The 12,718-nt window shown below is 39.3% G+C and overlaps 1 protein-coding gene across 5 annotated transcripts in view; it reads right to left on the reverse strand.

Annotated features, from left to right (window-relative positions):
• Nucleotides 1-862: 862 nt before the first annotated feature.
• Nucleotides 863-12,718, reverse strand: part of znf827 (zinc finger protein 827) — a 98,924-nt gene continuing 87,068 nt past the window's right edge. For 3 of the 5 annotated variants that reach the window (XM_028017901.1, XM_028017902.1, XM_028017900.1), the window contains exons 12-14: nt 9,645-9,854; nt 7,404-7,581; nt 863-2,027 (exon numbers count right to left, since the gene is read on the reverse strand). In XM_028017901.1, the coding sequence (XP_027873702.1) occupies nt 1,208-2,027; nt 7,404-7,581; nt 9,645-9,854 (1,208 nt within the window). In that variant the 3' untranslated portion in view covers nt 863-1,207. Of the gene's footprint in view, nt 2,028-3,460; nt 3,512-7,403; nt 7,582-9,644; nt 9,855-12,718 lie in introns of all 5 variants that reach the window. The other 2 variants (XM_028017904.1, XM_028017903.1) reach the window with 2 other exon arrangements.

Raw genomic sequence — 12,718 nt, forward strand, 5'->3', positions numbered from 1 at the left:
ATATTTTCTATATTTACAGCAACTGTAAAAACACAAACAAAAAACAAAAAAGTATTTTTGTCCAGTTAAACATTTAGTACATTTAAAATAAGACAAAACTAACTTACAAGTATCTTTTTAGTGAGATGTAGGAGCATGTTTTAAGTCAACAGTTTCTTAATATTGATGTAAAAGTACTTGTTTCACTGGCAGATTATTAGAAAAAATTTTGTTATAAGTGAAAAAATCTGCCAATGCAACTAGTACTTTTTAAAAATCAACATTAACTAATTACTGACTTAAAACATCATATACATATCTTGCTGAAACGTTACGTTTTGTGTTATTTTAAATGTACTAAGGTATTTATTCTAGAAACTAGGCAAAATTACTTTGTAAGATTTAGTATTTTTGCAGTGTAATCAAATCTTCCAAGTTTACAAAAAAAAACCAACCTGTTAGCTTCATTGTTCCACGAAACCACATTGATTCTGAGACAGAATTGAGATCAGTCAGCAGCAACGCACGTCACGCCGTCACCGTTATACAAAAGAAAAGCAACTCAAACAGACGGGAACGGGGCTAGGGACTACAAAACTATGTACAAGGTTGATAAATAAGTAAGTAAGTGCATGGTCTGAGGCGTCGCTTTGGAAACGTGACCTTTCAGATGAAAAGCTTTCCCGTCTCATTGGTTGCGTCCGAGTCGCAGCGGTTAACACTTCGGGATATCTGGAGTTCAGCTTCCTAATGACGTCACAGCTAGCTGAAACACAGAAACAGGCATGCCATTTCGATGCATAATAGCAAAGGGACATAAATGCACTAAAATGTAGCACTTGCAATGTCTGTTTTGTCTTTTTTCCCTCCCCCCTACCCAACCTTTTTTTGTCAAACGACTAAAGAAAAATATCTATAAAACCGCAAGTTTCATCAGATAAAGCGACTGGGTCCAGGTCATTCAGATGCTTACAAACAGAAAACAAAAAGGTAATAGAGTGTAGTACTTGTAGTAGTAATAATTCAATTGATAGAACTGATAAGAAAAGCAGCTTTTTGATATAAATGCATTTTAGCATGTACAGCGTTTTTCTCTTATAAATGTTTTTTTATTTTTATTATTATTTTTCGTCCTTTAATATGTTTGTCTGGTCCAGCTTATTCTGCTGGTCTGATTGGAAAAGACGTTGCTCCCGCTGCAGTGGTCAAGAGGTGGAGGAGGGTGGGGTCACACAGTCTTGGCCCTCTCCATTAGTCCCAGGTAGGCCAGGAAGGAGTGCTTGTGGGAGTGGGAGGGCGAGGCGAAGACGTGGGGAGACGTGGCCGGCCGCCATCTTGAGTGGAGGTGCGAGTGGAATGTGTAAAGGGTGGTGAGGGGGATCAGGTGGGCCTGCTCGCCGTTTCTGTACTGCTCCAACATATGGCGAGAGGAGGGAGGGAAGAGAGAGGGGCTGCTGATACTGTGGCTCGCCGTTTCCAGTTGGCGGGACCGGCCCAGCGTTAGCGACAGCGCGACGGACTGCAGCGCCTGCGACGCTGTCAGGCTCATGAGGGGGCTGCTGCCGCCGCTTCCGCCACTCTTCTCCTCCTCCTCGTCCTCGCCTCCCCCTCCTACACCTCCATCCAACCCCCCCGGGCCTCTGCTCTGATGTTTTTTGAGGTGGCGGCTGAAGACGAAGGGGTGTGTGGTGGTGAAGGGGCACTCTCGGCAGCCGAAAGTCTGGCGCGGCGCGTGCTTCAGCTTCTTGTGCAGGTTGAGGTTGTCCTTGCGCTTGCAGCTGTACGAGCAGCGGTCGCAGTGGAAGGGCCGCTCGCCCGTGTGCACGCGCACGTGCTCGATGAGCTTGTTGGCCGTTTTGGACAGGTAGCCGCACCGCTCGCACTTGTAGTGGTTGCCCAGGCGATGCCCCCGCATGTGCGCCTCCAGCGAGGCCTGGTCCGGCCACAGACCCTGGCAAATGCGGCAGCGGTACTCCACCTTACAGTGCGTCTTCAGGTGGCACTCCATGGCCGCTGGACGGTTGGTGGAGTAGATGCAAAAAGGGCACCTGGTTAATGCAACGAGAGGGGAGGAGAGAGGACGGACGCCACACACAGAAGCAGAAGACAGCTGAAGGGAAAGTGTACGTTCACAAACCTGAGTGGAGTTACTCCCTCCTCTACCGTCTTCAAATCAAACTAAATTAGCATCAAACGTTTGTGCTGGTTTGAGCAGCCAAAAAGTTTCATTTGGGCTGCTTTCATTTTTAAGATATTAAGGGTGATCTATTATGCTTTGTTGAACATGGTTGGATAGGACTGTGGACTATACAAAATATGTAAATTACTTTTTTTTTTTTTTTACAAAATCAATGAGATTTTAGTCTGGTTAGTTCTTTCAGAGTGAACTGTTTTAAGGCCTCCTGTCACTTTAAATCCCAAAAAACTGCCGCTGGCCACGCCTCCCAATCACACATGAAAATGGCTGCAAACAGATGAGCAATTATACATCTGTGCATCTTTGAAAAGCAGAAATGGAGCTTCCTGCACAAACAACAAGAATGCACCAAGTGGTTTCTGGATGGTAATTAAACAACAAAATATCTGTCTTTTCCAGCAGCCACTGGAAAACCAGTTGAGCAAACGTGCTGCAGCTCTGCTTGGGTTGCTAGGTGACAAGCTGGACTCAGATGGGGTTGGTAGGTAGCGGTCTGGGGTTGCCGGGTGAGGGTCAGTGTCTGCTGATTTGTTACGTTACATTGTGAAGGCTCATTTTCCAGACACCAAAAAACATTAACTTATTGCCAAAAACTAACTGGGTGAGTTTTTAAGTGCTTGGGCAGCTTTTAGAAGTTATAGAAATCCACATTGAGGTACAAAAACGTGCAAAATGTAAATTGTGTTCCCTTTAATATACGTTTCTGGAAATCGTATAAGGTCAACCAGATTCCCACATTTACTTAATTTAACAAATTTGGTGTCAACTGTGCAACATTTACGCTGGTAAAATGTTCGTTTTTAGTGCTTTTGATTTGAAGGTCTTAAAAGTTCAAAGGTCAAAAATTCTATCCATATTTCCCTAAAACAAAAACACTTTTCCTATGTTCGTTCAGGAACGTCTTAGCAACACAAGGTATTGATATCTTAAAAATGATAGCGGCACAAAAAACATTTGCTGCACAAACGTAGCACAAACCCTTGACACCAATTTTGTTTGAATTGAAGACAGTGGAGGGGAGGGCAATTTCACTCAGGTCATTCACAACCAAGTAACACAGCTTGACATTGATTAACAGGAAGTGATGAAGAGGAGGAAGACGGATAAAGGAAAACTGTGTGGAAAATATGCTGGAGATGTGTGTCGGTTTAATGGTGTAAGAATGAAGGTGAGCAGGTGTGAGTGGGGTGTGTGGGTGAAAAGAGTGGGGGGTGAGTGACAGGCTGGAGAAAGATGGGAGCAGGAGGACATGATGGGGGAAATGAAGGAATGAGTGGCACTTACATTTAAATAGCACCTTTCATCTGCTCTGGGCCCCAAAGCGCTTCACAAACCCTGCAGAACAGAATCACCTCAGAAAAAAAACCTCGAAATGATCAAGGCCCTCTCTCCCTTGCGCCGTCATACAGAGAAACACAAACATCTGGCTACACCCGTCTGTCTGCGCATACGGCCACAAGTTTACATACACTCGTCACGGACAAGGATGTCATCCATTTTGGGCTTTTATTATTCATCTGCACTGTAAAAACACAAAATTTTACCAAGTGTTTTCTAGTGCAAATATCTTAGCACACTTGAAATAGAACAAAACTAAATTACAATTATTCCTTAATACTATACAAATTATTTCACCTTTAACAAGACATTTTCCCATGTTATAAAATCTGACAGTGGAACTACAACTTTTTCATCAATACTAAGGAATTGTTGACTTAAAACATGCTACTATATTTTGCTGTGAAGTTACTTGTTATAGGCCTGTCACAATACATTTTGCTGGATGATAAATTGTCCCAGAAATGATTGTGATAAACGATAATATTCTTGTTTTGAGACCATTATCAAGTAATATAATGCAAGAATGCAATTTTAAAGATCAACAAACTTTAATTTCTGATGAACATTTAACATTGAAACTGGGAGTCATTTAAAATATCCAAAATAAATAAACAAAACAACAGAAACAACAAAGAAAATGGACACTGAAGTCTTTGTAAACAAAATTTTCCTTTAAAAAAAGAGCTAGTTGAGACCAAAAGACCAAAACTGAAAACGTTTGTCATCCAGTTTTTGGTAGAAAAGGAGAAAAGAGAAAAAACAATAACTATGCCAATGGAAATTATTGGGTTTGTTATAATTTATCACTCAATTAATTGATTTATTGCTTACTGTTATAATTTTAAAATAAATTATAACGAGTTAGAAGGCCTAACTTACAAAACCTACTTGTAAGTTTGAACTTAAAACTAGACAAAAATACTTGGGAAAAATTTTGTGTTTTTGCAGTGTGGAATGTTCTTTTCCAGGTTGGAAAAATTTTTACAGCAAAGAAATTAAAAAACAAGAACTGGATGTTAGAGTTGGACTCAACTGGTCTCAATTTTGTCAGCCGGGTTCCTGATGATGACTGAGGGCAGCTGGAAGTTTTTTGTTTGAATTTGTAAAGTCGAAGGAGGTCGGTTAAGGTATAAGAAGAATTGCAGATTTAGTTTGGGAAAGTGTTTTGGAGCCATTTTTTAAACAATTGTGCATGAGTAGAAATTATTAAGAGGCCCGAACAGTTTGGATGTTGAGAAACAACCAGCAAGGAAACCACCCCAAATAAATAAGTTGATTTGTTGAGTTCTAGCAGTTGGTGGTCAAACCACAAATTAAATACTGGTGGATGCGTGTGTAAATATTTGAATCAACATAAATAATTTTGACGCTGTATGGATTAAAAACTGCATTTTAATACTCTTTGCAGATATACAGTATTTTACAAAAGTATTATTGTCAAAGATGGTGGTGGCAGCATCATGCCGAGACATTTTGCCATGGTGAAGCGAACTATAATAGGTGGAGTCGTTGCAAGGCTTTCCAACCTAAACCATATCAACTGTGAAGCACAGTAGTGGCAGCATCATGCTTAGAGTTCTATACGTTTAGAAGAAAAATAAAAAGCCCCAAAATAATGACATTTATACCCAAAACAGTGTATGTAAACTTCTGAACCAAACTCTAATTCCTGTATTTGATTAAAAAAAAGTTTAAGTTGAAAACTAAATACTGTTTCAAAGTGTTTACCCACAAGTTATATGTACATAAAAGTGCTCCTTTTTCTTCCCTCAGTAACCTCTATTAACTTGGTAAAAGTTTGATTTTCACTGCTAGAAATTTGAAATAGAAAAACATTTACAGCAGACAGAAGAAACATGTCAAATATTCCAATTACAGTTGATTTATCCACATGTGGAGACTTTGGAAATAACGAGGGGCTTCCTATGCATTCATGTTCTGATCTCTGCAGAAGACGTCAGTGCTGTGACTTTGTTTGCAGCTTCCTACTCTGATCCAGTGGCATGTGATGGATAAGTACATGCTAACTCCACTGATGTCTGCACAGAAAAACACATGTTGAACACAGATTCCTGTTCATGACATGATGAGGCGGCAGTCGTAGTGACACTTCAATGATTCTGCACATGCACAGACTAGACGAAACAAAAACATGGCTCATGTTGCTTGAAATTAATCTGGAAACGTTACTTTAAAAAAAAAAATCACTTGGATGGATTGAAACTTAAGGCCAGCGTCTCTGTGTGGGAAAAGGTCAGTGGATGGATTTGGCTGAGCTTGAAATGGTACAAAATGTGGAAAAGTAGAATATTATGAATAAATGTTTGAATATTTGTACATTATAACCCGTCTATAGTAGACAGAGCAACATTTTTAACAAATAAAGGCAGTAGGAACTGAGATATCTCCGCTAATAAAGTGTGTCTGATTATCTTTCAGGGGTGCGCCAACAGATTTTATATAATCAGCCACTTGGTGAACCAATCCAAGTGTCTGTGTACTTCTGCTGGAATGCAGATTTCAGCAGATATTTTTCTCTGGCATGGCTGTTAGCTGTGGGCAGAGGAACAACAGACCCCGAGGGGAAGCCCATTTCCAGCTCCTTTTCCACTCTCCCTTCTGTTCAGAACAGCCACTGCAGACCCACAGACCACTGTCTAATAAGTCAGACTTGCCAAGGGAAGCTGTCAAGCAGCGAAACTACAGCTTGCATCGTTTGGTTTTCCTGGCAGCAGATAATGAGCAGAGAAGTGAGGTTAACTGATTCGAGCCACATGGCTGAAATCGTCCTCAAATTGACCGTGCATCTGCGATTCTGCCGCTTACAGGTGTCATCTGTGTGGCTCTCGCAGCTCACTTCTTATTTCAAGCCGTCATGTGTCGCCTTGATTACAAAGATGGTGGCTGATGAAGTGCCTGATTTCGTATAGGTTTATCCAGTTTTTGTTTGAAATAATTGCCGTCTTTTACCAAAATTAAGCAAAACGTCATTGAATTGTGCAGCTTACGGAAAAGAAAAACGCCGTATGGAGAAATATTTTATGGCTATCTGTAAGGAAGTAAGCTTGGAAGAGTTGAGGCTCACAAACAAGCATGGAGGTGGCAGCATCATCCTCTGGGTCTATTTAGTTAGAAAGTAGCAGAAGTAGAGGGAACTTTTTTTACATATATTTTTTAAATGTAAACAAGGTGCACAAAGCGTGGCTCGGGGGCCATTTGTGGCTCTCTAAAATGATTTTGTGCGGCCCTCCGCTATATTCTATAAAAATTCAAGTCTGCTGATTGGTGCACATGGACTTTAAAAATATTTTTATTCATTTTTTACATTTTTCGTTGTTTAGTGTGACGTTGTCACAGACAAAAAAAAAATCTTCAAATACTAATGATTTTTTAAAATTCATTTAGGGTGACATTTTCACTCAATATTTTAAAATATATTCTTCTTTTTTTACATAGGTAAAAAAAAAAATCTGGAGTAAAGGTTTCTGGTCAGAGAAAGTTTTAGCTGTTTGGAAGAACCGAAGCTTTCACAAATAAGACATTTTTGCCAGATGTGAAGCATGGTGAAGGCAGCATAAGGCTGTGGTGCAAATTCTACAGCCAGAGGTTCTGGTGCACTTTGCACAAATGTTAATCTTGTTTTTTTTATATATTTCTTGTGCGAACCTTTATATCTTTTGCTGCTGTTACACCTACATTTCCTCTTTGCAGAACAATGAATTTTGTTCTATTTTATTTAAATCAGGTAGAGATTAAATAATTCAGCTGGCACATCTCTGTTGTAAATCTGTATTTCTGGAGGCTTTTGTATGTGGTGAATTGGAACGACGATGGAGAGGAAGGACTGGTGGAGTTAGGAACCTGTGTCTGTACTTGCTTTCCTTACTTGAGCCCTCCAGAGGGGACGGTGTGGCACTTCTTGTGCTCCAGCAGCTGCTCGGGCGTCTTCAGGAACTTGTGGCAAACGTCGCACTCAAACATCCGCGTGATCAGGTGAATCTGGAGGTGCCGTTCATACATGCTGCGCGTCTTGCACACAAAGTTGCAGAAAACACACTCGAAGCCTGGAGAGAAAAGAATAACAGAACAAAATAAGTGAAGAATGGGCGAAGTAAATCTAGTCTGATTAGATTCTGGATGTGATCTAGACTAGGTTTTAGCAAGACTGCCTCCTGGAACAATCAAATACAGTAAGAACAAAATGTCATGCAAATCCTATAATTCTGACACATCTGTGATTTTATTGATTCTTGTTTTGGGAATCAATAAAAAGCTCCCAACTCTATTTTAACCCTCCTGTTATGTTCCGGGTCAAATTGACCCGTTTTAAAGTTTGAAAATTTTCTAAAAATAGTTGGAAGTATTTTTTTTGCATGAAACTTTTCCTATTTGTCTTAATAGGTGAACTCTACATATCAATTGAAAATGTATTAGTTTTACACATTTGTACCAACCCCTAGGTCTACTTTTTACACAGATACAGTTCGGGTCAATTTGACCCGGCAGTCAGGTTAAAGTGCAAAAAAAGATTAAAAAATGTCCATTTCTATATGTTTCCTTGCAGCTATGAACCATATTTCACCACACAAACACCACACACATCCATGCACACCCCGACACACACAAGCCCACTTTCTCACTATTCTCTTTACTTCACTAGGAAACTGCGAGAAAGCAGGTGTTCACACAACTTTTGAGGAGAACTTCTTCTGTTCCTGTGGACAAACTCCACCCACACTGAGTGACACTCAGCAGAAGTGGAGGGAAACATAAATACTCTCTGCATGACTCATTTATCTTGATTTTAATCAGTGGGTCAATTTGACCCTGAACAGTTTGTGTGTCTCAAGTTCAATTATAAAGATCACCCATTGAAAAAAAAAAAAAGTGTAATATAAAAATATTTACCAAAAATCAATTTCAAGGAAATTATAGTTTTTTTGTGTCTAGGATTTATTCAGTAAATATTAAAAATGCAAATTCCATTTTTTATGTCCAAATGAGTAAATGAGTAGGTTGTTGTCATTGATCCTTAATTTGGGAGAAATAATCAAACATCATTGCACAAATATGAATTGAAATGGTTAGTATTGGAGTTAATAATCAGATAGAAAAATGTTTTGGAGGAATTTTTTGGTTTCTGACACTATTGCATGATTAAACACTCCCCGGGTCAAATTGACCCACGAACATTATTGCTGTACCTCAGAAACGAACATAACAGGAGGGTTAAAATAGGAATAATATGAAATGAAGTCATTCTTTAGGTCCCAGTCTTGATTATGCCATTAACAAAGCATTTTGTTTACCTTTCTAACCTAAAAACGTAAACAATATGCAAAAGCCACAATAAAAGTTATGCTACCATATGTTAGCATAACTTCCCTTTTAGCATAATTACCATTTTGGCTTTTTGCAGTCGTGTGTTGCTTTCTTAGAGACTTCATCTCAACAAAAAAAGTGTACTGGCCCAGTTCAGAATAGGCAGGTCAAGTTTATTTTTTTTTAAATTGGTGATTGGACAGAAAACTGCAAAAAATGCACCCTTGGTTCTGACGTTTATCTTGTAGTGCGGAAATCACTACTGAAGTAAGAACACGAAAAGGTCAGAATGTTTAAAACTGAAGTAGGAGGAATCAGAAAAGATGGAAGAAGTTATTTTCTACATTTGTCTATATTTTTCATTCACAGATTATTCTCCCTTTAAAGAGCCTATTTTTTTAAAAAAAGCCAGTTTGTGGTGACTCATTTATTACCAAGGAAATATTTACAGATACCCTGCCTGTGGAGTATACATCTCATTCCCTCCTATAATTTCATTTGGCATGTGTGGACTAGATTTTAGTAGCTGACTGATCAGAAAGTCCAATTCTGCCTCAGCCCTCCCGCTTTGCTTGTTCTCCGTCTCAATGGAGGAGCCTGGGTGGTTTGTGTTTTAGTTCCTGCTGCACGTGTTAAAAAACTGGTTGAAAACTTGTTACAAATATAACTGAAGCATAGATTAGACAGATTTTAAATGTTAATAAATATTATTTAAATGATAAAAAAACAAAAAAAAACATCAAATGTGATGTCAAGATTTTATAGACTGTAAAATAAAACAGAGCATGTGTTTCCTGTTCCTAACCTTTGTCCGACTTGTCCTCAGTTCCTGATCCCGAGTGACTTCCGCAGCTCGCCTGGCTGCCCGCCGACGAGGGCGGCGCCAGCAGGTTCTTCAGTTCTTCGTTGCCGTGGGCAACGTCCCCGCCCTCCGAGCTGTTGAGCGAATCGCTAAGGGCCGAGAGAGACGATGAGGTGCTCTTGGTTTCGCTGAGGGGACTTCTTGAATTCAAACCTGGACAGAAGAAGGAAGGAAGTGAGAGTTAAGTCTCAGAGAGACGACAAAACGGAGAAATAATAACCACAGTAAAATTCAAGCACTTTCAAGGAAGTTTTCAAACTTTTCCAGCACCACACTTTGGAGATAAAAATAATACAAATGAACTAAAAAAGATAGTTTCAAATCACTATTATGTTATGTAATTTATCACATTAATAAAATCTAGTGATGGTATTTTACCTTCTACAGCAGAGGTCAACTAAAATATAACAAACTTTTATGTTTTGAAATTTAACACCCACCTTATACACCAGAGTGGTCCAAGAATAAAACACTAATTTAACAAAAAAATTGTTCAATTTCAATAACGTTTAATGTATAAAATATAAGTCATTGAGTCACTAGCAATAATAAATATTAATATCATTGACGCAATCCACAATCCAAACAAATTGTGTTAAGGTAAATGACCTTCATGCTCAAATTACATACTTAAACACAATACATAAAGAAAGTCACAAAAAATGTTTTTGCCAAGTTTTCTGACATTTAGACAGAAATCATTTTTCTGATCTAACTGATCTAAAACAATAAAAGTTTAGATGTATGAAAATATCTGGTTTCATCTGTAAGTTTCATTTTCCAAATTTAGGCTTTTAATAAAATGTTAGATTGCACTTTATTACAAAACTATGCAGTTCCAATATTAAGCCTTTTCCCAACTTTGAAATTCGAACATTTTCAAGGATTTCAAGCACCAGTATGAAGCCTGAATATAAAATCCAGACCCCAAAATAAATCTGTGGGCTGCATACTGTGCAGAAAATCTATTTCTGGGCACTGCCATTGTTATCTGCATACACACACACACACACGCCAACACACACACTCCCCTACACACACACGCCCACCCCCGCGCACACACACACAAACACCCCCCCGCATGCTACCAATACACACATGCAGAATAAAAGCAGGCAGCCTGAACTGGGAGCCCTGCTGCCAGTCCAATCAAGATGCAGTGGGCTTTTATTGATTCTCTTCTCTGAGTCCACAATTCAGCAAGAAGAGAGAGGAATTAGACGGAGGAGGGGCGGCAGCAGGGAGGGCCGGGAGCGCGGGTCACGGCCGAAGGAGCTAAGATGGCGGGAGCATCTTGGGGCACAGCGCAACAAAGGGCATTCACTCAGGAGGGAGTGAATGGAGGCAGGAAGAAGCCTCCAAATGGTTGACCTCTCTCCTTAATACAGGCACACACCAATGTAGAAACGCAGTGGGTTTGCTCTTTCAGGCAGGGAAATTATTCTGGGATGGAGGATGAATGATTACCTTCCATCAAATCTATATATAGCAGGTCATTACAACTTGGTCTTTGCCGCATTTTTAATAAACTCAACCAGCTTCCTTTACTGCATCTGCTTACCTTCTCTCATTGAGAAATGAAATTACACCACTTTTTTTCCCCCTTTGGTTTTTTAGGTATCAGGAGATTAAAAATAGTCCAGCTTCTTTTACCTGGTGTTTACAATAATACACAACGGGGAATGGAGAAGATTAAAGTGAAAAACTAAGTACTCTGTGATTCAAGAGTTCCTTCTAGAGGAATCTTTTTACAAAATGCTATCAGATTTCAATCAGAATCAGATCTGCACTTGAACTAGGCCATTGCACTGCAAAAACAACAAATCTTACCCAGTATTTTGTTTACTTTCTAGTGCAAATATCTCAGTACACTTGAAATAAGATAAAACTAACTTACAAGTAACATTACAGCAAGATATAGGAAGTTGTTTATATATACTGAAATATACTAGTTCTATTGGCAGATTTATTATTCATAACATCTTGTTATAAGTGAAAAAAATGGTGGAACTAGTACTTTCTGATCTATATTCAAGAATTGTTCACTGTTTTTCCAATTTTCCTGTTATAAACTTTAACATTGGCCATGCAACTGAAGCCTGAAGCATCTCAATGTTGCAGCAGTGCAGATGCTATGCTATGCTAACGTTAGCATCCAAAATTCACATTTCTAAACAAGTGAAGGAAAAATGGTTCCTGAAACACTGGAAAGCTCTCCTGTGAGCTAATCTGACAGTTGAATAATGTGAATAACATTAAAAACAATAAATATGTGTTGTTGAGCCTACTTATTCAATAATTTATCAGAAAAAAAGGTTTTTTGAATTGAAACTTCTGCTTATTTTGTTGATAGTTTTTGATAAAAATGTAATTAATTAATTAAAGCCCCTGTAATTAGCTCTATTAAAAATTTTAATTCAGTCCCAGCATTAGAAAAACCACATAAAAAGCAGATAACTAACCTACAAATGGCTCAAAACAAAAATATAAAAGCAGTCATTTAGCAGCATTGCTTTGTTTATGACACAACTAATTCCTGGGATGTGATGAAACAGATGCAGCAGATGCTTTTTAAGCTCAGTAAACTCAGCTGCGCCCTGACAGATGAATCTTCCGGAGGATGCAAAGACGTTTGCTTGTGCAGTTTAAAGTAATTAAAGTTTTTGTACATATAACGGTGGAGTCCGTCTTGTTTGAGACAAAGATAAATGCCACAGTAGGCTGCGAGGTTTAAAAGTCGTCCCCAGAGCAGAACCCAGCCTGTCTTCTCAGGACCCGAGGCCTATCGATTCCTCCCCAACAGGCACGATAACGGCCAGCCTTCTCAGATAAACAAGGCCACCACGGACTGCCGAGGACCCCTCAGCTGTCTGGACACTCCCACCCAGCAACACCATCACCCACAACAAGGAGCAGGAAAAAAAAGAGGAAAAAACATCAGCAATAAAACTGAACAAAGCTGTTTCAGACAAGAAAACGCGTATCGACAACCTGGGACTCAGGGCCGCGGCTCTAAA

Source organism: Xiphophorus couchianus, chromosome 5 (assembly GCF_001444195.1).
Source record: "Xiphophorus couchianus chromosome 5, X_couchianus-1.0, whole genome shotgun sequence".
In the NCBI taxonomy this organism is placed as follows: Eukaryota; Metazoa; Chordata; class Actinopteri; order Cyprinodontiformes; family Poeciliidae; genus Xiphophorus; species Xiphophorus couchianus.